Below are 22634 nucleotides of genomic sequence, written 5' to 3'. Positions count from 1 at the left end.
TTAAGGGCAAAATGGGATGGACTTTACTGATACTTTCTCAACCCCCCTCCCTAAGCTTTACAAAATTCTTTGAACTTTTTAATCCTATTGATACTAATCAAAGATCAGATTACCTTTTTTGTTGTTATTTCCAAGTTAATTAAAAACCTTTTTTCATGGATATCTTCTAGAACTGAGGCATACTCTTACTTTTTTAATTGATAAATGATATAATAAGGCACGTCTGCGTTAGAGCTTCTCTGCAGAGTTTTAAAGTGCACCTGGTTCTAAACTGGTTTGCAGAGCCTGCAGAGCTCTGTATTAAGCACACAGAAGTTTCCTGGCAAGTGCTTGTAAATGAAGAGCTTGCCTTGGACCTGGTTCCTTACTCAGGTCTCATGCAAGACACTGCCAGCCTTTCTATTGACTTCAGCTAAATTGAAGTGAGACATTACTTTGTTGCTCACCTCGGATACAATACTGGAATAAAATATGTGACTAGGAACAAAACACAGAAACTGGTTGGGTTCTGCCCCCTGTCCTCCATGACTGAAATTGGTTGTCAGAATAAATTTGACAGAGATCATATTTTAATCTCAATTAAGACTTCAATATGCTGTATGTATCTCAGTGTGGTGGTAGTAGGTAATTTAAGGGCAGGAGAGGGATGATTCTCTTAATCTGTCATTAAAGAAGACACCTCTGGTAGGAACTGCATGCAAAACGAACTTAAAAGAGAATGGAGAAAACATGAACAATTCTTGTGTATGCAAGAGATATACGAAAGAAGTAATGGATGAATGGATATGAAGTATAGGCGACATTTGAAGAACTAGTTTTTTTCATATGTGTTTTTTTTAAAAAATCCTTAATGTTTCATCTTAAACCGAAGAATGCATTTCTGTTTCTAATATCAACACTGCACATTTTTATTCACATCTGTGTAAACATTTGTATAATTGGTGTCTTTCTGACCTGCTCACTTCCAGCATTGGCATCCAGAGCAGTGGTTGGGATCTCTTATAAAGGAGAATTTCCCTAGACTGACAGGTAGACAGACTGATTGAGACACTTGGGTGGGGAGAAATGTAAGACACTTCACAAACAACAAAGATTGGGAAGGGGGGCATGGGAGGAATGACTCTTCAACAACTTAATCTGTGGGTGAAAGTCAACAGAGATTTGTATGAACCTCAGCCATTCTTGGATTATTTGTCGGTTCTTATTGAGGGGATTACAGAAAATGTTCTGAAGGTCTTTCAGTTAAAGCTGTAGAATTTAACAGAACCATCATGATTCTCAACCATACTGTCAGCACAGCTGAATTTTGGTGGCCTCTGACAGCCTTCTTCATATGTTCTTTGTTATATTCCCACTGTCTGTGTGACTGTACTCTTCTCCACTCCTCAGTGCCTTTCTGCATCCTCAGAACTGCAGAATTGTCGTTTTAATCTCGTGTTGATTTCTTTTTTCCTTCTCATTCTCTTTTGTTTTTAATCTCAACTCTTCCTTTTTTCCTCCCTCTGTTCTTTCCAGGCTAGGGATCACTGATGCCTGTCAGGGACATGAAAAGTTATTCACCTCCCATCTTTTCACTGCCTGTGAGGAGAGCTAGACCTTTTACTCCCTGTGTGATAGACAAGTTAATGTGACTGACAGGATCAAGCCTCTATAGAACACGCTCATGAAAACATCACAGTTCTTTGACTTGCTCAGTTTTGTTGGGTTTTTTTTTTTTAAATGGTATAGGAGAACTCGCTTTGTGGACATGATGGAAAGATTTTATTATTTCTACCACCTTTTTTCTTGCTGATACAGTAAATGCTGATATGTTAATTGAACAGCTATACTGTGTAAAGAGAGGCTGAGGATTGGATGGGGCCCAGATTTCATGAGAAGAGCCATTCCAATGAATTTCCATGCAGAAGAAGGAAAATGGGCTACTTTTGGGCTTGTCTCCCAGCTGGAAGCAGGGGAGTCAGGGCAGACCTGGATCTCAGACAGAGTCCAACCACTTTTCTGTTCATACCAGCCCCACTGAAATGTGAAGTCTTAAAACCACTGTTTCATATCTGAATCTCTTTTTACATACACTTTTAAGATGGTGGCTTTGAGAATGCTCATTGTGTGCTTTTGTAGAGCATAGCTGAACAAATGTGATGAGATCTAAGCAAATTACCACAACTCTCTAATCTAAAAACTCATTTAAAAGTATGTAAAGACTTTTTTATTCAATAAGATGCTGGGATGTAACAGGGAAGTTTCTGTATGTTTGAAAATGGAAGTGTCTTTAAAAGCATTAATTTGCCTGCATGTCCCACTCTTTGCAGTCTCAAAGGAAAGATGTGTTCACTTGTTATCAGAAATGGACATTTGGCTGAGATTTGCAAACCGGTGCTTAAGTAAGATCAAATCAGATTCCATCTCCCTCCTTGCTAAACACTGCAATGTTGATGATTTATATATTGATATTGTAGTCATTTTCATAGGCTGATTCCCCCCCCCCCCCCCTATAACAATTGTTTTTCCTCATATTTATAGTGTTCTCTACAGAATAGTAACTGTCTTGCTGACCTATATCCAGCATGTGAAAGTCCTATGTCATGGTCCAAATTTAACAACAATTGCCAGATGAATCATGGAGTCATGGGTTTGGAAGGGACTTCAGAAGGCCATCCGGTCTTTCCTGTGTCCAGGGCTAAACTGTACATGTCATTCCTGACAGACATTTGTATAGCTTCCAGCACTGAAGACTTCAGACTCTTTGAGCAATCTCTTTCAGGACTGCTTCACTTTTTATTTATTAAACTTTTTCCCCAATGTCTAAATTGTCCCTGGTACAATTAAAAGCTTATGACTTCACATGTAATTTTCCATGTACATTGAGAATAAATTTGTATTCATTTTCTCTGCAGCAAGCTATTAAAGTGGTAATTGTATTCGAACACTTAACTTCTCCACCTAGTGGAGCCCATTTGGGGAATTATTCTGTTTAAGAATTTGTAAAAATGCTACCACTTCTTGTTTGCTTGTTTCCAAAGTCTCCAGCTAGTTCAGGCTTGGAGTGCGGCATGCAGCACTGGATGTGAAATCTTACTAGCTACGAGAACAGACTGATGGCTTCAGTGTTAGGAGTTTATCATCTTTGGTTACATTATTACTAAACCCTAGACACTCGGGGTAAAGCAGAAAAGAACTCTCCAGCTCAAAGGATGTATGTAGGGGTTCACGTTTCATGATCTGAAGACTGTGTTAACTTCTTGATGATCTCTGGTACAGCTCTCCTGAACTGTGTTCTTAAAGCTTTCACTTCTTTCTTTCTGTGAGTAGGGACAGGAAAAAGATCACAGAAAACTGTCCCGTGAGGGTGTTGTGGACCAAGCACAAGCTCATTCCCTTTAGTAGACATTGCTTTATCTTGAAAATTTGAAAGCTGTTACTACCTTAGAAAAACTTCTTCTGCAGTCTAATTGTAAATGTTCTTGTCAATGCTGTAACTGTGAGCAAGAAGTTTTGTATGCTTCCTAGTGCTTTTATGAAATAAAACCAACTCTGTTGGTTAAGAAAAAAAAAGATATTATCATTGTATAGTCCTATCTCACATCTAGGTCATAACTTTTTTCAGCAAGGTGGTGTTTCTGTTTGCTTTACAGTGCCAAATACATTGTTAAGAATTGACGTATAACCAATGATTGTTGGAGTATGCTGGCTTCCATACACGAATAAAACTGTTGTTTCCAGAAAAAATAAACTCGAAGGAGAACTTATGGGCTAAGTTTTTTCTGCTGACAGTTAATGGGACTTAATAGAATAGAAGGCTGCACAGAATGTGGCCTTGTGCAGCGTATCTCAGCATAAAGAATCAGTGGCTCTTTCAAACGAAGAACCTAATTCCTTTAGTATTAAGTATTTGCTGTATAATTTGAAATTTAGTGACGTTTATCCATGGCCCAGTCTGTTGCTGGCTGAAGTCAACAGGTTTCTTTCCAACATTACCCCAGGGTTCACACATGTCAGCCAGTAGAGTGCATGTGTTCATTTTCCCAAATGGCATACAACTTGGCGAACTTGCGTCTGTCTTTTTTTTTGGAGTTCTGGCTATGTATGAAACTAAAGCACAAAGCAAAACCTCGAGACTAAAAAAATTGTGTTTTATGAACCACAAATCTTCCATGACTTAACCTTTCATGCAATTTTATGGCCCTATTGGCTTGGAAATGGGCAATAGCAATTGGCCACCTACAGCATCAGCATCAAGGAAGGTTAATATTGTGGTTACTCTTTGAAAGATGGAACCTAAAAAGCTCAACAAACAACTTCACTGTAAACTGCTGATTTAGCATAGTGTTCTACCACTGCTAAGACATAGCAAAACAAGGACTTTTTCTATAAAACTTATAATTTAAATCAAATGGTAGGCAGACATTTCAAAACTTGCCTCATGCTGACTTGCTCCAGAATTAAACTTGTTACCTTTGCTAGAAGCCTTGCTGAAACCTGCACTCAGTTGAAAGGAATTACCTTATAAAATAAACAGGAAATAAGATATTTCTTTCTTTTTTAAAAGATTCAGTTTTTCATTCGGTCCTTGGATCTTTGACATCCTGATTTTACTACTTTTTTTTTTTTTAATTGCCTCCCAGCTCTATAGTCTTATACTAAATCATTGAAGTACCGAATCATTCTCCTTCCTCAAAATTGGGAGACAATACATATAAATGTCTTCTAAGGGGCTTGTGTGAAAGGTATTGTTTAAGTGCTAAGTATTGCTGTTAGCAAACTGTGTTCTTGGGCTTGTACATGTTGAGTATTAAGTCTGAACTAGAGCTGTAGCTGCAAATTTGTGCTTGTGTACTTGAAACTTCATGATATTATCAGCTTATACTGATGTGCTTCACCTTCACATGGTTGCCACTGGCACTAAAAGTTACTCTAGATTTGCAAGTTAAATTTCAAGAGTGTCTATTTCAAATGTTTTACCCAAGTTCTCTTAAATCCATGGTCAGCTGGGATTCCCAGCTAATCCTCAGGTATTCTGGGTTGTTCAGTCACTGATGTCATGTGACTGTGAGCTGGAGAGAGGAAACTGGTTGGAAATTCTAATCTGCTGTGTGAAGATCACCTGGAACAAATGTCTTCCTACAGGTTTCTCTGTTAATTGCATCAGTGTATATCCTGAAAGGCAGCACAGCACTTAAAGAATTGTTTTCCTTTCTGCAAAAATGAGCTGTTAGTCCAGGTCCTGCTGTCCAGTGATTGAGGTCATATCTCATATCCACACCCAGAAATCTCCTGAATTTTGGATGATCTTTGACACATGTATTTTTCTATCATAAACACCAGCTTCTACCAGTTATTTTTGGTACTTGTAACACATAAGCTACAAGGTGCAAATTCAGTACAAAATTTTATTGGTGAGATGAGGACTGGTACGATCTCTCTTTTTACAAATATAAGTGCATGCTCTGCATATCCTGAAAATCCTTGTTCAAGGACTATAAAAGGTATTATTGGAAGTTTGTTCCTTTATGAGGGCTGCTGTCAATGATGAAATTCAGATTGAGAATTGTAGTCCAAACCTTCCCAAGACTAAAGTCTTTGGATTTTGGTATATATTGAGTACCTGAAATGATCCTTTAAAGGAAAACCACTGGAATTTTATTGCCAATGACCTGCTGCTTAGTACACTGAAAACCTTTCTGTCGGTCTGGCCCTTTTTTTTTTTTTTTTTTTTTTAAGTTTTGCTTATAAAATAGGATTGTAGCAGATTTTGAAGTCAGATTGAATTACTCTGACCAACATGTTTCTATAAAAAGTTTCTATTCAAAATCTGTAAGAACAAGATCAACTTGCATCCTATTTGCCATCTGGGTTTCCCTCTGGCTTCAATTTGCTGCTATAAAATAATTTTTAGGTATGGATGCTGTACTGAACCTGCCCAATACATGTCACATTTAGTTACTTGTATTTCTTCTAAGATAACAGCTGCAAAGAAGCTGTTTCTTGTGGTCTGTTCTGATTTGCTGCTGCTTAATCTGATGTTTTAAATTAAACATGCAAGGTTTTGAGTCTTAAAATGTCATTGCATTCTTAAGACACATGTTCAGCTGCTTTGTAATGGGTATGTTTTTTCTTAAAGTTTAATACTCAGTGGTTATGGAATAAGTGAATAATGTAGCATGTCTGTTTATAATCAAGATGAATATGTTATCAAAGGTATACATCAATTTCTCTCTTTTATATGTTTTTCCACATCCTTCCTTGTTCCTGAAATACCTTTTGCAGCTACTTGAATACATCAATAAACCTTTAAGACACAATTGTGCAAGAGCACATATCAGGGCTCACGTAAGACACGTTCTGTTGCAGCCACATGACTACTGACAGTAGGTGAAGTTAGAGATCTATACACAAATCCAGTGGGCCTGTATCTTTACTACCCTAAACAGTACTATGAAATTGAGGAAAAATAGAGGATGTTTATAACTGTCTGTAACTGCAAGAAGGTCATATCCTTGCTAGTGATTTATTTGCTAAGCAACATAGGTGGCTAGGGAGGGCATGGTTTTCTTTTTCCTTGATAAGAACATGTGGAAATTTTTAACTTTTGTTTTTTAATTTTTAGATTTCTTAATATGATTTACATAAATAAAGAGGTTTATTAGAGCCTATAGTAGTCAAAACACATCTTTATATAAAACATAGGTCACTTAGTATCATCTTGAGTTATGCTTTTATGTAAGATAAGGATGAAATTCCTCACCCAGCTATGTGACTGTACCATGGAAACCATTTCAGGTTAATGCACATGCTGCAAATATAATAAAAGCATCAAATTTATGGATCAGACAAATGGATTCTCTTCTTACCTCTCTCTCTGATCTCCTAAAACCAATTCAGTTCTGTCACACAAGCCATGTGGCTATCTTTTTGTCTCATAAGAGACTTGTCAAATGAGTATTAATTATGAAGTTTGTTCTCGGTCTCACCAGGTTAGCCACTTTTACTTACGGACTGAACATTGTAGAAACCCTGAAAGAGTATGTGGAAAGAATCATCCTTTTTCTTTCAAGGATGCCCAAGACATACAGTGGACTAAAGGAAACCTGCCACAAAACATTTTTGTTCTTCTCTATCTCAGTGTAGCTCAAACTCCTAGAAGATATTGCACAGTGCTATATAAGAAAATGACCTAGCTTGATTTCAGAAAGCTGCTACTATACTTTGTAGCTCCAACTCTATATCACAGTCTCACACACCTACATCTTCTTTGGAGCTTGACAGTATTTCAATATATGCTATTGTATCAGCATAAAACTAGGGCTGCAGTAGGAATTTATTAAAATGAGCACCTGGAACGGTTTGAAACTGTTCTTTCCTTTTTCTGTGTACAGGCAAGATTCTTGCTAATGCAAAGACTCGTGGTTGGCTTGCTGAGTGTGAAATCCAAGGCACTGAAATGATGGGGGATTTGAAGAAATTGCTTACTTGTGGGAAAATTTTTGATGTGATGATCCCAAATGAAATTGTAATTTAGTTCAGAATTTTTTTACTGTCATTTTAGTGAGCCTAAGCTTTAGCACAAGCTGTAAATTAATCTGTAATTCCCATTTGTGTAGGGATGATTTTTTTGTGACTAAAAGGGCTTTTGTAGAAACTGATTGTGTTGTGAACGAGTGAGATGATGATGATCATTCATGGATGAGACAACAGAGGAAGAAACACCAGCTGAGTCAGGACTGGTACAAAATTTCACTTGGTCCCATAGTGTCAGGACATGTTCTGAGGTGCTGCTTGACTGCAACACTTAGCAAGACCCTGAAATAGTAGAGCACAAGCACAACAAGATACGAACATCACGAAAGTATGACTTTGTGGACAGTATCCTACTACTCCCTTAGAAAAAGAAAAGATCTTTCTCTTGTATTATTAGTGTGGCTGGTTCAGATTAGTCCTATGTGCAACAGAATAATCTTGTTGCTCTTCTTTCACCAGAGGCCAATACCTGTTATAGTTGCTGAAGGAGAAGCTTCCCAGAACAGGTGGCTGCAACGGGTGGGGTTGCAAGTCCCTCACTTCCTGTTCTGGTTTCCAACCTCTTCCCGTCTGTTAAATCTACCCATGACTTCATCAGCTTTGCTGATCCTTTATGGTTTATTGTTTTCCCTACACGCTGTTTCTTAGGTACTGCTAGCTGACAGGAGGCAGGACACTTCCTTGTGTGGTCTTGGAGGGCAAGACTGAAAAGATAGTCTCAAGGCATATGGCTGCAAAAATTCATTTCTGTAGTCCTGTGAAGAATGTGTTCCTTTACAGATTGGTATAGAAGTATGGTAACCACATGTTAGTCCTTCTGGTAAAGAAAGAGACTATAGGAAAGGAAGTAAGGTGTGTGGAAAGGGAAAGCTATCAAGCAAGTTGAGAAATGAAAGAAGCTTTCTTAAATACTGAAGGTTTTGAAGAATAATACTTTGAATATTTGAAGAATAACACTTATTCCCTAGCAAAACTCTTGAAATCAGTGGTCTGTGTAGGGGAATAGAAATTTACCTACTGTTTTAAAATATGTGCTTTTTGAAAAAAACACGATTCATTAAAAAAAAGCTATAATGAAATCCAGCTTCCTGGAAGTTTATAGCAATTTTATGCCTTTTGCTAGTTATGCTATTTATGTGGCCCTATTACTGTAGCCTGACTCCTACCCTTTAATATAGTTATCCTCACAGCACTTCTTTGTGGTAAGGAAGTACAATAATCCCCACTTTACAAATGGGGAGCCATGGCAAGAGAGGCTTAGCGACTTGCCTGAGGTCATGCAGGCAGCCCATTATGGGGCAGGGAATTCAACCAGGACTCCTAAGCAGCAGACAAATGCTCCAGCCCCTGGGCTGTCTGTCCTTCTGCTCCTACATTTAAAGAGTGCTACCCAGATTTCAAGAGATGGTTCAGATGTTATTAAAGGCAGTCTGGTGAAAACAACAGAGTAGCTGGACCACATTAAAATGGGCTGTTTAGGTGTGGAGTTGCACTATCAATTAGCCAAGTAAAGGTTTTTCAGCTGGCAGCTCCATTTTCCTCTCACTTGCACAACTTTGCTTTCTCATACGCACACTCATGCCCTCTATGCAACTACATTTTTCTTCTGCCTTGGAGGAAGGACTCAGTAAAAGGAAATTAGTATAATTAAATGGTTATATAGGAAGCTGATGGTAAGTATTTACTTATACAAAATAAGTGAAGGAGAAAAAACTAAGTGGTGGATTTCTTAGTGTTTGCTTTTTTGGGGTTTATTTTTGTGAGCAGAGTATTGAGTGACAGAGATTTGTTCCCAGTAGAAAATGCTTGAAACACACTAGTCTGCTTTGGTATTAGAAAGATTAGAGGGCACACTGTGAGAATTTGTAAGGGTTTATGTGCTTTTTAGAAAGGATTAAGAATAAAAAAAAATAATCCAGATTAGAAATGCTGTCTAACCACATCACTACCATACAAGCCAACATTTGCGTGGTGGTTTTCTTTTATGTTTAATACCACAATGTTTGTATTGCAACTTCAGTTACAGTTGGTTTTGTTTAAAGACCATAGTCTAAGTGCGCACTGCATGCAGAATGAAATGTTATGAGTTCACATAGCATCCTTGAAATCTTATTCAGCAGCAAGCCTGAAATACCTAAGAAAAAGATTTTAGGGAAAAGCTCATTCTAGAAAGTTACCTAAATTTAAGGGGAAAAAAAATAAAAATCAGATACGTTCCATACCTTTTAAATGTCTGCTTACTTCCTGTCTATCAAATTTTAAGCTTGAACAACATTTGGTCTCTGGAATGTTATTTCTTTAAAAATATTTGGACATGGTAGTTCCGTGGTAATGCCAGACTGCACAAGATGGAATTATTTGTTTGGGAACATAATTGTTAAATATCCTCTAAGATGGAAAAAAAAACCAACTTCCTAATTATTTACTAGAAGCATCTTCACCATACACAGCTAATTAAAGTCAGACTTCTGTATGAGGATGATTAGAGGCTTGTGTTGCTAGAAAGTTGCTTGTGCTGATCTAAGCTAATATTCACTTGTAAATTTAATCCCATTTAGACACTTTATTTAGAAAAACCTAAATCTATGCAAGATGTGTTTATGGCAAAGACTAGCTATTACTTTATTTTGTGCTTTACAGTCTCACTATATTAAGCATCAATTTGTTGGCAGTTTTTGGCATCTTACCAATATGCAATAGAAATTTAACCTGACCAGTAAGAGTGGCTTAGTTGTTCAGGATTTTTTTCATTTTTTTCCCATTCCCTGCACACCCACACCCACACACACCCACACCATTTCTCTATTTTTATTTTTTTTCTCCTCCATTTTGTTTTGTGCAGAGCTTGATCAAATAACTAGAAAAATCAGTGCAAAGCTGGTGTTGACCTTTAGCTCAGTCTTCATCAGTCTTTCCTAGGCCCAGGACTTTTCATCCAGTGAAATCCGGATATATCGGAGCCCAGTAATGCTTGGAGGATGAGCGTATGTTGAATGCAGTGTATTTTCCAGGCATGTGCCGATGGCTCTGTTTCAGGTAGTTGGTGAGTTTGATCTTGTAGCTCCAGTGTGGAGGTTTCTGTGTGTAAGCAGGTGTCATGCCTAAGAAGTTCCTTAAAGTCACCCTACATAAGCAGTGCATTGTACCTAAGGACTGACACTTGAGCATTTTGTCCCTACAAAATAATCCTGTGAGCACCTGCAGTGCATATAGTTTTCTCATGCTTGTTTCAGCCGTTATAATGGCATTGGCCAAAATGGAGTTCCATTTGCATGGGTAAATATCAAGTTTGAATTGCATTCTGAATGTTACTACTCTTACAATACTATTTTTAAAATAAAATTTATGGGTTATGTGTGGTTTTGATGATGTTTTGGTTTTGTAAACTCTCTGCAAAGTTGATACAGATGTGTGTGGAAGGATAGGTTTTGTTACTGGCTTATTATGGAATCAAATGTCATTACAGTGTCTTCAGACTGGAGAGGACTTCCATAACATCTGTATTATGCCTGGCACGTTATTGTCACTACTGGTGGTCTGAAAATTTTATTGCAGGCTTGTATTGGCAGACTGATTTGTTAATGAAGGGTTTCACAGCTAGAGAGATATTGCAGATTTTGGCATTTATAGGCTCTGGAAAGGTGCTGCTTAGCAGAGGGGAACATCATGTGGGAAGAAAAATTGAGGATTGGGAAGTTAGTTGAGCATGTCAAGAAGTGAAGATCATCTGTGGAAAAGAGAATTTCAAGGAAGCACTTAGAGAAAGAGAAAAAAAGAAAATTAGAAATAGAACTTAAAATGGGGTTTTGGCCAGTTCAGAAGAGATAAGTGGATACAAAATTAGCAATGTTGTATACTAAAAGTGACAAAATATCACAGTTGATATTTACAGTAATTTGGGATTTGAAAGATGTTTTATCTTAATCTGTAAAATAATATATATTTTTTTTTAAATGTGCTAGTAAATATGGACTCAGTGTGCTCAGTATGCATCAGTTTAGAGCTGTATAATTGATTGAAAGTCTGCTGGAATAAACTGCAGTTTCAGCTGAGTGAACTGAGTTTGGAGTCTTGTCCTTAATGAAAGAACAATTAATTGAAAGAAAAATTCTCTCACTTTTTTAGGCAAATGGTTGTTCATCACAGTAACTAGCTGTGAGAGACTCAATTTTTGTTAGGGTGCCAAGTATATTTGTTAGAAAAGTACCAAGTCTTTGATTTCATCTTTTGTCTCTGGAATACAATCAGTTTCTTCCTTATTTGAACTATATTATGATTTCATACAGTTCTTTGATAAGGTGCAGAGATAATTTTGGGGTTGTTTTGTCTGTTTGTGTTTTAAAGAGTTGCTTATACTGGAAAGGGGGACATGCTGTGCTCTGAGGTGACTGGGTGCCAATACAGATATTCACTGCGAGCTTAACTCCTGTGCAAAGGAAGGCAGAATTTCTCGGTTTAAACTTTTGCATCATAGTTAAGGAAACATTTCTATTCCATTTATGTGTTTGGTCTCAGCAATACAATTGTTAGAACTGCTATGATATTTTCTTGGGGTTTTTTGCATGTTGATATACAGAAATGCCAACAGGACACCATTCCAGAGAAATCCAAAGTCCACATCATCTTGAAGAAGGAGATTCCAAGATTTTTTTTTAAAAAAAACACTGTGTGCATACATAAATCAGCTGGTATCGTGGAAGGATTTGCTTTCTAAACTACAGTTCCTGACAAGTGCATACTATGAAGGAGGAAGCTCTGTGGCTCCTACATCTTAGAACAAAACACCCTCCGGAGGTGCCTCAGTTGACTGTGAGGGAGACAAAACTTCCAGTTCAGATTGAACATCTAACTTTTAGACTAATAACTTCCACGAGAGGGTCTACCCTCTTAAACTGTTTTCAATCAGCATAGAGAAGGTGTTTCTGTATGTTTATAGAGCATGTCAGGTATGCTACGTGGAAAACTGTGGCACATAAGTGATGTTGGAATGTAAGTCCTATTTGGAAATGAGTGAGTGTTGTGTTCCCCTGCTCCTCAAACAACTCCAGCCTGTTCTAAGAAAAGTATCCTTCATACAATTAGGAATAATGTGTCCCTAGTTTAATTGATTTCTCTTTTGTTCAAATTGAAGTTTCACTGTTTACTTAACTATTATTTATTGTAACATTCATCAGAATCAGATGAATAAATACAACATAATATATATTATGGATTGGTGTGTATAGCAGAGGATTATGACTGGAAGCCCAGTGTTCTTCACTGGTTCACCATGACCTGTTGGTGGGTCAATCCATTTCTCAGGTGTTTTTTCCTTGTTAAACTTGTCTATTAAATAGGCATTTTACAGTGGGGCTTCAAATTTACATAGATTATTTAAGGAGTTAGCACTAGGGTCAGCTACTAAAGCTACTACTATTTTTTTCTCCAGAAAACCTGAAATTTTACTTTTCAAAAATAGAATAATTTTTGCTTTCTTGGGAAGTATGAAATGTGTAGCAGAAGAGTCACCTGTGAGGCAGATATCTGTAATGAGATCTCCAAAATGCCATTTTTGTAGCATTATGAAATTTGTTCTCCATGCTATTTTACCAGCATATTTGCTGTAGAAAGATTTGCAGTAGAGACTTGGAATTTCTGCAAAAGCATTTGTTATGTACTAGCAGTACTTTGGAGGGAGTTATCCAGATATTTCTTAAGATCTTGAAAGCATGGTATGAAAAATCAGATTTTCCACATTCCCGCTTGCAACTTAAATCCAGTGCAAACAGAGTTCTCTTTATTTCATAAGTACTTGTTTAATGCTGGCTCTGCTTTTGAGACTTATTGATTTTGGTGTATTCCAGGCCAGGAAAATCAAAGTCACGCTGTGAAAATATCCTCCTGAAATAAGTTATTACCTTTTAATGCAGTTGTAAAGGATGACTTTTTGGTTAAGGCTCTGGTCTGGGACATGAGAGTTCAAACTGAGTTCAGCTCAAGGCTGTGACCCTGACAGCAACTGCAGGCACACCAGGCAACCTTCCCGTGTCTCAGTTCCCCACCCAGACAATAGCACTTGTCACCTTAGGCTGAAAACTCTTAACTAAGTATATGAATATAGCATACATACAGAATGATCTGCTTCTGATCTGATTCTTAGCTGTTACCATAATGTAAGTAATTAATCATCATAACTTCTATATTACCACTTGTTTCTCTTTTACAGCGCACATCATGGGGGACGTGAAACTGGTGACATCTACTCGAGTTGCCAAAACCTCCCTGACACTCAGCCCCCCTGTCCCTGTTGAAGCACCAGCATTTACTCTTCCGCCTCGAAATATCAGAGTGCAGCTGGGAACCACAGCAAGATTTGAGGGGAAGGTAAGAAACAGAAATACGGAGGACTTCTCCATGTGGTTTTGCCCTTTCCTGAAGCTACCTTAAAAATGGTGAAGTTGCCTCTGTCATACAGGGCCTTCACTCAAGAATACACCAGTGTTTACTCTCCTGAGGTAGTGTGACCATTATGGGTCTGTTTCCAAGTAGAGTGTTGCAAAACCCGAGTATGTGCTTAGTATAACCTAGTTGAGCATGCCAGGCACTGAGCTTTAATATCAGTGGAAGACTGCTTCAAGAGCTGTCTATAATCAGAGAGTAATTCTCCTACTGCATATTCATTGCCCTGCATCCCACATCTGCCTGTTTGTGAAGCTTTGTGTGTAACACAAATCTGACCCTGCTACAGCATGTTCTTCCTAGTAGTCAAGCTAGGAATCTCTAAGGAGAGTTGTGACATTTTTGTATCTCCACCACCTGCTATACTTGTTAATCTGAAAGCAAAAGGAGCGTTTTCAGAGGAAAGATTGATTTGTTCAAGGAAATGTGTTAACCCAAAGGGTTTGAAAGGGTGTGTAGCAGAGTGTGGATCTCAGGTTATCCTCTTCCCTTCCTGCTTGGGACATTGAATTGTGCTTACTGGCATCCACACATCTTTCATGCTTCAATCCTGGTATGATCTCTTTTTGGTTCTAGCGAACTTCCTTTCTCTTCTCTTAATGGAAATCTTTTTCCTGGAGCTGCCAGTTTTCCTTCTCAGCTCTTTCAGCTTCCTTCTGTCTATGTCATGCTCTGATTGCGTGCTGACAGCTCTATCATCAAACTGATCCCATTTTTAATCTTTGCAGTGGCAGGACTCGTCTGACAGAGGCAGGAAACTGCAACTTTCCTGTAACAAAAGCAAGGGCTAGAAGGAATTTGGGAAATTCTTAACTTAAACAGAGGGCCAGTAAAGGGCATTTGATATTTATCTTATGTTTTATGCAAGCCCAGGCCAGGAACTGGGATTTTTTTCGACAGGAACTGGGCAGGAAAACAATTTTTTTTGAGTATATAATATTGTAAGTGCAAAACCAAAACTCAGAAGTAGTTCTTGGATTTGTCTTTCTGAAGAAAAGTTGCCATTTTTCATAAAACAAGAAAATTTCAATGTAACTGTTTAAACCAAAGAACAGTTTTATATCAAACAGTTCAAAAGATTTGTAAAAAAATTAGCTTGCTTTTATTGTAATTTTAAGGCACCAGTCAGAAACTCTCTCTCTGTTAAATTTTTCAGGGATACCTATTCTCTTTTTGCAGTTGCTTTGAAGACTGGAATGGTAAAGTTTGACGTGTTGAGTTTTTTTTTTTAGTAGCTTGGAAAAAATACACAAATTCAATATGAATTAAATTGACAGGCTTAAGTTTCTTGAAGGAACAATGTTTTGATTGAAGTCCTGGATTGAATTTAGTTGATGAAAATCCAAATTCCTGTTCTGCCCATTTGGTATATGAGCATGGCTGAAACCTTTAATTTTTCAGTCTTAAAATGGAGATGATAATGTACTACTTGCATGCATGTCGTGTCATATAGCTGAAATAAACCTTTAATGCTCAAAGTGCTTTCCTAAGTGCCAAGCATTAAGAGCACAGCTTTGCTGAAATACATGAGATCTGCAATTACTTTGTGGCAAGTAGCCTGCCTTAACGGTTTGGCAAACCAAGATGATGCAATTACAGCCACTGTCTGTCACCTGAGCCTCTTGCTATGCATGGAACATTGCCTGTTTTTTTGTTCAGTTCAGCTTGCTGCCCTGGAGGAGCTTTGTTTTACCTCTCAGCCAACACAGGTGAGACTAACATGTAACACAGCTGAAGACATAAACCAGCCAATCTTTATCATTATGAATTAGTTCCAATTTTCCTGGAATCCACCCTATCTGAAGGCAGAGGTACAAACTTGCAATTTGATCTCAATCAAGAAGGTTCATGTAATTAAAGGCATCCCACAAATTTCCAAGACTGTAGGAAGGAGAATGTTAAGGGAATGTTTCCTATCTTACTCTTGGTTTTTTCCTTCAAGACCTCTGCTCCCTGGTGTCTGTAGAAGCACTATACAAAAATGGAGTCTTCGCCCCACATTTATGTCACCACTTTCCCATTTCTGGCCAATGGCATGCTTCTCCACAAGGCAAAATATTTTTACATGAACTGGTCAGTGGGAAGTCAGAAAGGCTTTGAAGAATCGAAGCCTGGCGACTGGTCTTGCAGCACAAATATACTTTAAATACTTGAAGCTTGAATATTACAAAGCAAAGAGAAGGAAGGTGGGGATGGGCTGTACAAATTTACCTGCTCTCTTATCTCATCGAAGTTCCTGTAGTAGCCCTTCTAGTAAGGGGAAGAATTTGGTATACTTTACATTTCTAGCTTAAGCTTTTTGCTTGTTGAGTCACTTGTGGCTCAGTCAATTTTTTCCCCACAGCTTTCCAAAAGTAAAGATGCCCCATGATTTCCAAACCCTGCTAAGGGAACACGGGGCAGACGTCAACATTTCTGAAGTTATTCACCCTCTGCCAAAGCACACACGTGGCTGGAGCAGCAGAACTGTAGCAGTAAAGTCCAGTGAGGTCAACAAACAAAAGCAACACAGTCAGTGTCTTCTTTTAAGTGCTCTGGCACAGGGACAGGTGGAAGATCAATAGAAGTTGGCCAGGTTCAGCTGTCTCCCATGGGAAACATTTGAACAAATCTTGTTAGGCTGGGTTGCTAAAGATCCTCATCAGTGTGTTTGTATTGGTGAAAGGGAGCTAGAAATGTGACAAGGGAGACATGGGCTTAAATTGTAGGCACACCAACTTGTAAAATAAAATGTTCCTAGAAGAACTTTTCAGTCTTTTTTTTCAGTAGCAAGTTCTGAATCCTGCACCATTTGTCCTGTCCCAGCTGTAATTTTCATGCAGTATTTCCTCAGACATTTCTGTAGCTGGCCTCCAAACTGCAGTCTGTCTTTGTCCGCCACAGGAGAGAAGGACAAGCCCTGCAGGTGAGAAAATCTCTGCCAAAGCTTTTTTTGAGCCAAGATGACCCTAAGGAAAAGGAATGAAGAAAAGCAGCTGGAGAAAGCATGGTTGTTCTCAAAAGTAAGGAGCAAGGGGACATGAAGTGTTTGCCATGAGTTTGTCATCTGCTGAGAGAATTTTCTCACCTGTCAGGCAAGTCTCCTAGAGACAGATTCCTGCCTGGTCCCAGCTCTCTTTAAACTGAGCATCTTTTCCTCAGTGTTAAGTGTCCCTCCATCATGTAATACCTTTATGGCGCTTGCATGTAGTGAGCCTACTTGGGTATGTTTTACTCAGGTCCTCATGCTCCCTCTCCTCTTACCAGACTGTTTCAGTGATTAATAAGAAGCAAACCAAGCAGGGATTTTCCCCTCTCCCTGCCCTTCTGACAGTTTAATATATTGCTGAGGGCTGGGCATAAAGATAAGAATTAAATAAAAGCATATTTAGCAGTTAGGCATTTCTCATGTTGAAGGAGGCTGCTCATGGCTTGGACAGGCATCCTGTCTGCTGGGTAAAAGCTGGCTAGACAGCAGAGCTCAAAGAGTAGTGGTGAATGGAGTTACATCCAGTTGGCAGCTGGTCACAGGTTGTGTTCCCCAGGGCTCAGTGTTGGGGCCAGCTCTGTTTAATATCTTTATTGATGATCCGGACAAGGGGACTGAATGCAGTCTCAGTCAGTTTGCAGATGACACCAAGCTGGGGAGTGTGTTGATGTGCAGAGGGCAGGAGGCTCTGCAGAGGGATCGGGACAGGCTGGACTGATGGGCCAAGGCCAGTTGTATGAGGTTCAACAAGGCTTGGTGACAGGCTCCGCACTTGGGTCACAGCAACTCCACGCAGTGCTACAGGCCTGGGGGAAGAGTGGCTGGGAAGCTTGCCCTCCTGTCCTTTACCTGGGGGTGTTAGTCAACAGCTGACTGAACGTGAGCCAGCAGCGTGCCCAGGTGGCCAAGAAGGCCAACAGCATCCTGGCTTGTATCTGAAACAGTGTGGCCAGCAGAACTGGTGAAGTGATCATCCCCCTGTACCTGGCAGTGGTGGGGGCCCCACCTTGAATCCTGGGTTCACTTTTAAGGCCTTCACCATACGAAAGACTTTGAGGGGCTGGTGCATGTCCAGAGAAGGACAATGAAGGTGGTGAAGGGTCCGGAGCACAAGTCTTGTGAGGAGCGGCTGGGGATCTGAGGGTGTTTAGCCTGGAGAAGAGGAGTCTCAGGGGGGAACTTATCACTCTCTACAACTACCTGAAGGAAGGTTGTAGCAAGATGGGTGTCAGTCTTTTCTCCCAAGTAACAAGCAACAGGACAAGAGCAAATGGCCTCAAGTTGAGCCAGGGGAGGTTTAGGTTGGATATTAGGAAAATTTTTTCACTGAAAGGGTGGTCAGACACTGGAACAGGCTGCCCAGGGAGGTGGTTGGATCATCATCCCTGGAGGCATTTAAAAGACATGTAAGTGTGGCACTTAGGGACGTGGTTTAGTGGTGGACTTGGCAGTCCTGGATTAATGGTTGGACTTCATCGTAAGGGTCTTTTTCAACCTAAATAGTTCTATGAATTTTTACTTTTGGGGGTGGGACAAGCTACATTATGATAATTTGACATAAGAATAATGGAGCACAGCGTGTTCTCCTTACTGTTTTATGAAAAAAACAATTAGGTTTTAATTATACTGACTATTAAACAACAGAACACAGAAGCTCGATTTTATAATGTAACAGAGTTGGAGAGATGGTGTTTGGGGCTGTTGTTTAACTGGTAGGTTCAAATTTCTATTTTGCTTGTGCTTCTAGTCTAGAAACATGGGCAGGGTGAGGGAGAATGCAACACTACTGTTTGAAAGGATACTGTCACTGGAGAGCTGCAGCAGCCTGCAGAGCTTGTGTCATCTGGGTCTGTCATCAGCTGGTTAGTACAATATTGCTTGTTCTGTCACTTTAATGCTCCAGAGGTTCAGAAGAACGGTGGACCTGTTGAGAAAGACCATCTTAATAAAAACAACTTATTAAGATTTAGTAATAGAAGTAGCTACTCAACATACTTAAGTTCTTCTGTGCTGAAAAATAGGCTACAGATGTTTTGATGGGTTTTTCCTGATACTCTGCTTCATCACATAGTATAAATATTAAACTAGACTCAGGCTAAAGAAAAACAAAAAGTTTTACAAATGGCTAGACAGGAGATTTTCTTCAAAGAGTTGCTCTGAAGTGGAATTTATCTTATCAGAAAGGACAAATATTTTGAGAATCCAAGACAGGATATAAATCTGATATTGTGATGATCCTGTACTCTCATTAAGTGAACAAGGAAGAAAGGGCCTCAGAGTCAAATTTGTCACTTTTCTTTCCAGCGGGTGTAAGATAAATTGTGTGAAATTTCAATTGAGGATCAAGGGGAGTGCAGAAATTGAGAAATAGCCCATAAATGTAGGAAATTGGAGGTAGACAGGAACTGGAGTTGCCATTAACAGGAATCCTTTTTTTTTTTTTTTTTTGTTCCTCCGACTACCACCCTAGTTTTCTTACTAAAATTGCAGCAAGTTTATTTATATCTGTCTGCAGTTCTCAGTTTTCCAACGTGACCTCAGCATAAAAAATTAGCTCATCATCTTTCAAGTGTATGAGCACGATTTTTGGCCTGGAGCACTGGCTGAAGTGTGGAACCACTTAGTAAGGCAAAGGCAAGATTACTTTCCCTAGATGTTCCCCAAAAGTCTGCTGCATGGGCATCTCAGTTGTTCATCCATCAATTGCTGAGGTGATTTTTAGGGAAACATTCCCAGATTATTATGAAATTGTGTTGTGGGTTCCCAGCTTGTTAGGAATTGAATGATATACTGTTCTTCAATTGCACATCATGTGTGAGGCGAACAGCTCAGGGTAGTAATCTCCTGCCTTGTGCTAAGACATTGTAGCTTGTCCATCAGAACCTTTGAGATACTCTTGGAAAAGAGCAGGCCAAAATGTTACAAGCCTTTGTTTTAAGCTGTTTCTTTCTCAGTTTTATTAATTACTGGAATCTTTCAGTGCTTTGCAACATTAAATGGTGATTATGTATCTTTATTTTTCTAATTCATCTGAACATCACTGCATTTTATAATGCTCAATGGCATACTAGTGAAAAAGATTCCTTTCTTTGTAGCAAATATCATGGGGGTTTCTGTGGCAAGTGTCATATGAGAGGACAGGGAAATCCTTTTCAGCTGTAGCACCTGAATAAGCATCTGTAAATTATCAGGTAAGAAGGTATTTTGATGCTGCTGATAACATTTGAACAATTAATAATCCAAGCACTGTATCCTATCAAATTCTTTCAGACTTTGGGTGGTCCTATATTTCACTTTCTGAAACTGTGCGGAATACTTTAATTATGACGCAGAGCACATTGCTGTGCTGTCCTACAAGTACAAGATCATTAGCCATATATCTAGTTTAAAATTTAATTTGTTTCAGTCTCTCACTCTCTGAAACTTAGCTGCACTGTTCTATAGCCAAGGTTCAAAACACCACAGTAGACCAATATGCATGCAAATACTGTCATTTTCCATATAGTCAAAGGAAATAAAGCTCTTAAGCATTCCTGTGAATTTCACTACCTTTTGTAAATCTCATGAGCGTGGCAAATATGTATTAATATGAGTGGTGGGCAGAAGCCTCTAGAAAGATTTTTTCACTGGAATTTGCAAATATGTAAAAATTTCCTTTTCTTCTGATGGGCAGAGGGTGGCCACAGATTTCCACAACTTCACATGTTTTTGTGCCTATCTGATCTCTTAGTATCCTGTTTACTGGTCTCTCAGAGACTACGGGCTCAGCGACTTAATTCTGAAGACTGTGTTATGTCTCAAACTGCGTTCTTTTTGAGAAGACCTCCTCCCTATTTAGAAATTTGACTTCTTAGTATTAGACAACTTTATTTATGCAGCTCTAAGTTCCCACTGTAACTGTTTAGAGGGGAAGATATGTCTCCATTGTAGAATCTAACAGTTATTTAGATGTTGTCCTGACTCCACTCCGCATCCACCTATACTCATAGCTTAAGCATTGCTCTCAGCCTGAACTGGTCCATCCTAGTGTTAAGGCTCAGGTTCAGCTTTTGCTTGGGTTTGTGAGCCTTGCCACATGTGTATTAAGATGGCAAGCTAATCCTCTGGTTCTCTTCCTGTGTTTAGAAGCACTGAAGAGTTCTTTCACAAGTGTCTGGGGACATATTAGAAGGCAGATGCACTTTCTGTGGCATGAAAAAATACTGGGACCCTGTAGTCCTGATGATGTGTGTAGTGAATAGAGCAGCAGGATGGACTGACCCCAACAGGGCTCTGCACTGTGACTGCCTGCATAAGGAGTCGGTGAATGCTGGCACTCTCATCCAGGTTTCCCTAGTCCATGTTAGCTTCTGTAAAAATCAAAACTTACATAGATTTTGATTACGTAAATTTCGATTGCGGCAAGCAGTTAACCTGCTTTGGCTGCACACATGTATAATTTTTGAGGGTAATATTGATGGTCATGAATTTTATGAGCCTGAAGAATACTTGTGCTACAGCTCTGCTTGAGAGGAACAGCCACATGTCATGCTAAGGACCACAAACTGATTGCCTAGGGGACAGGAAAGAATTTTTCTCCTTGGATAAAGCATTGCACGGTTGGCAACAGTGCAGTACGGGGTTGTTTTTCTGCTTCATGTGAACCATCATATATGGTCCATTGCCAGAACCAAGATATCAAACTACTAAATCTAGTCTGGTATTCTAATACCAGGGAGCTAGATTTCATGTATTGATGTGTAGTTCATATTTTAAGTAGGTGTTGAGGTTCTTAGTTCAGTTTGTTGCCCACTGAGTAGTTACTGTTCTGCTCTTCCATCCCCCTCCAAGTAAGGGAGCTTGATGGCAAGCCAGGTCAGTGTCAAATCCTGTCCATTTTTAATGTGCTTTCCAGTTGTCCTTCTACCACCCTGCTGTTGCAACACCCTATCTATATATCTGTTTGAATCAGTTTAGCCCAATGATGTGCATCGATTCGCCAACTTCTGAGATGCTTTTACTGCCGCTGGTTGCACAGGTACTCTTTGAAATATTGTGCCTGAGAAAATAAACTGGGATCAGGCAATGTGAAACCAGAGGCAATTAGAAGATTGACAGTGATTCTGCCATCTGTTCTGAGATGGAAGGGAGACCCATTTATGTGGTGTGTTAAGAGATAGTGTAGGGAAGCATTTAAGGGAAACACTCCCATGGCATGTGTAAATCCTTTCAACTACTTGCTAATGGAAAAACTGAGATCTAACCAATTTGGTTTACTGTTGCTGCTGCTGTAGCTTTGCATGGCAAAACCTTTGTTATCTTCCCTTTGCTTTGGACTTGAAGCAACAAGTGTGTGCTCCATTTCCAAGCCTCAGTCAGCAGGCACTCCAGAAGTATGGCTTAATTACACTGTATGTCTAGGTTAGAGATGGCAGGATCTGAGATGAGAGAAGCCCATATAATGGCAGAGGGTGATGACGTGGCACAAAATCTTTTGCTGTTGGCATGAGATGGTTTTGTTACTGGATGTACTGGGCAGCTAGCTGCAAAAAGCTGCCAGTGGTTTTGGATCTGCACTTTCTGGAGGGTTGCCTGTTTTGAGCCATATGAGGAAGAAACTCAGGAAAGATCCACGTTTGCATTGGAGACAGTTGTCTGATGAAAGTGGATGCTGTGAGAGGACTTGGACTGATCTGTAAAACTATCATGCACTGTGATACTCTGAGAAACCTGA

General features: G+C 39.3%; 1 protein-coding gene across 1 annotated transcript in view; it reads left to right on the top strand.

Annotated features, from left to right (window-relative positions):
• MYLK (myosin light chain kinase) overlaps positions 1 to 22634 on the top strand; it is a 216420-nt gene that overhangs the window by 47685 nt on the left and 146101 nt on the right. Inside the window, exon 2 of the mRNA XM_056348444.1 lies at positions 13721 to 13878. Within this exon, the coding sequence (XP_056204419.1) occupies positions 13721 to 13878 (158 nt within the window). The remainder of the gene's footprint in view (positions 1 to 13720; positions 13879 to 22634) is intronic.

This window comes from Falco biarmicus, chromosome 8 (genome assembly GCF_023638135.1).
Source record: "Falco biarmicus isolate bFalBia1 chromosome 8, bFalBia1.pri, whole genome shotgun sequence".
In the NCBI taxonomy this organism is placed as follows: Eukaryota; Metazoa; Chordata; class Aves; order Falconiformes; family Falconidae; genus Falco; species Falco biarmicus.
Note: the sequence above shows the minus strand (reverse complement) of the source record. Positions and strands in the feature narration are given on the sequence as shown.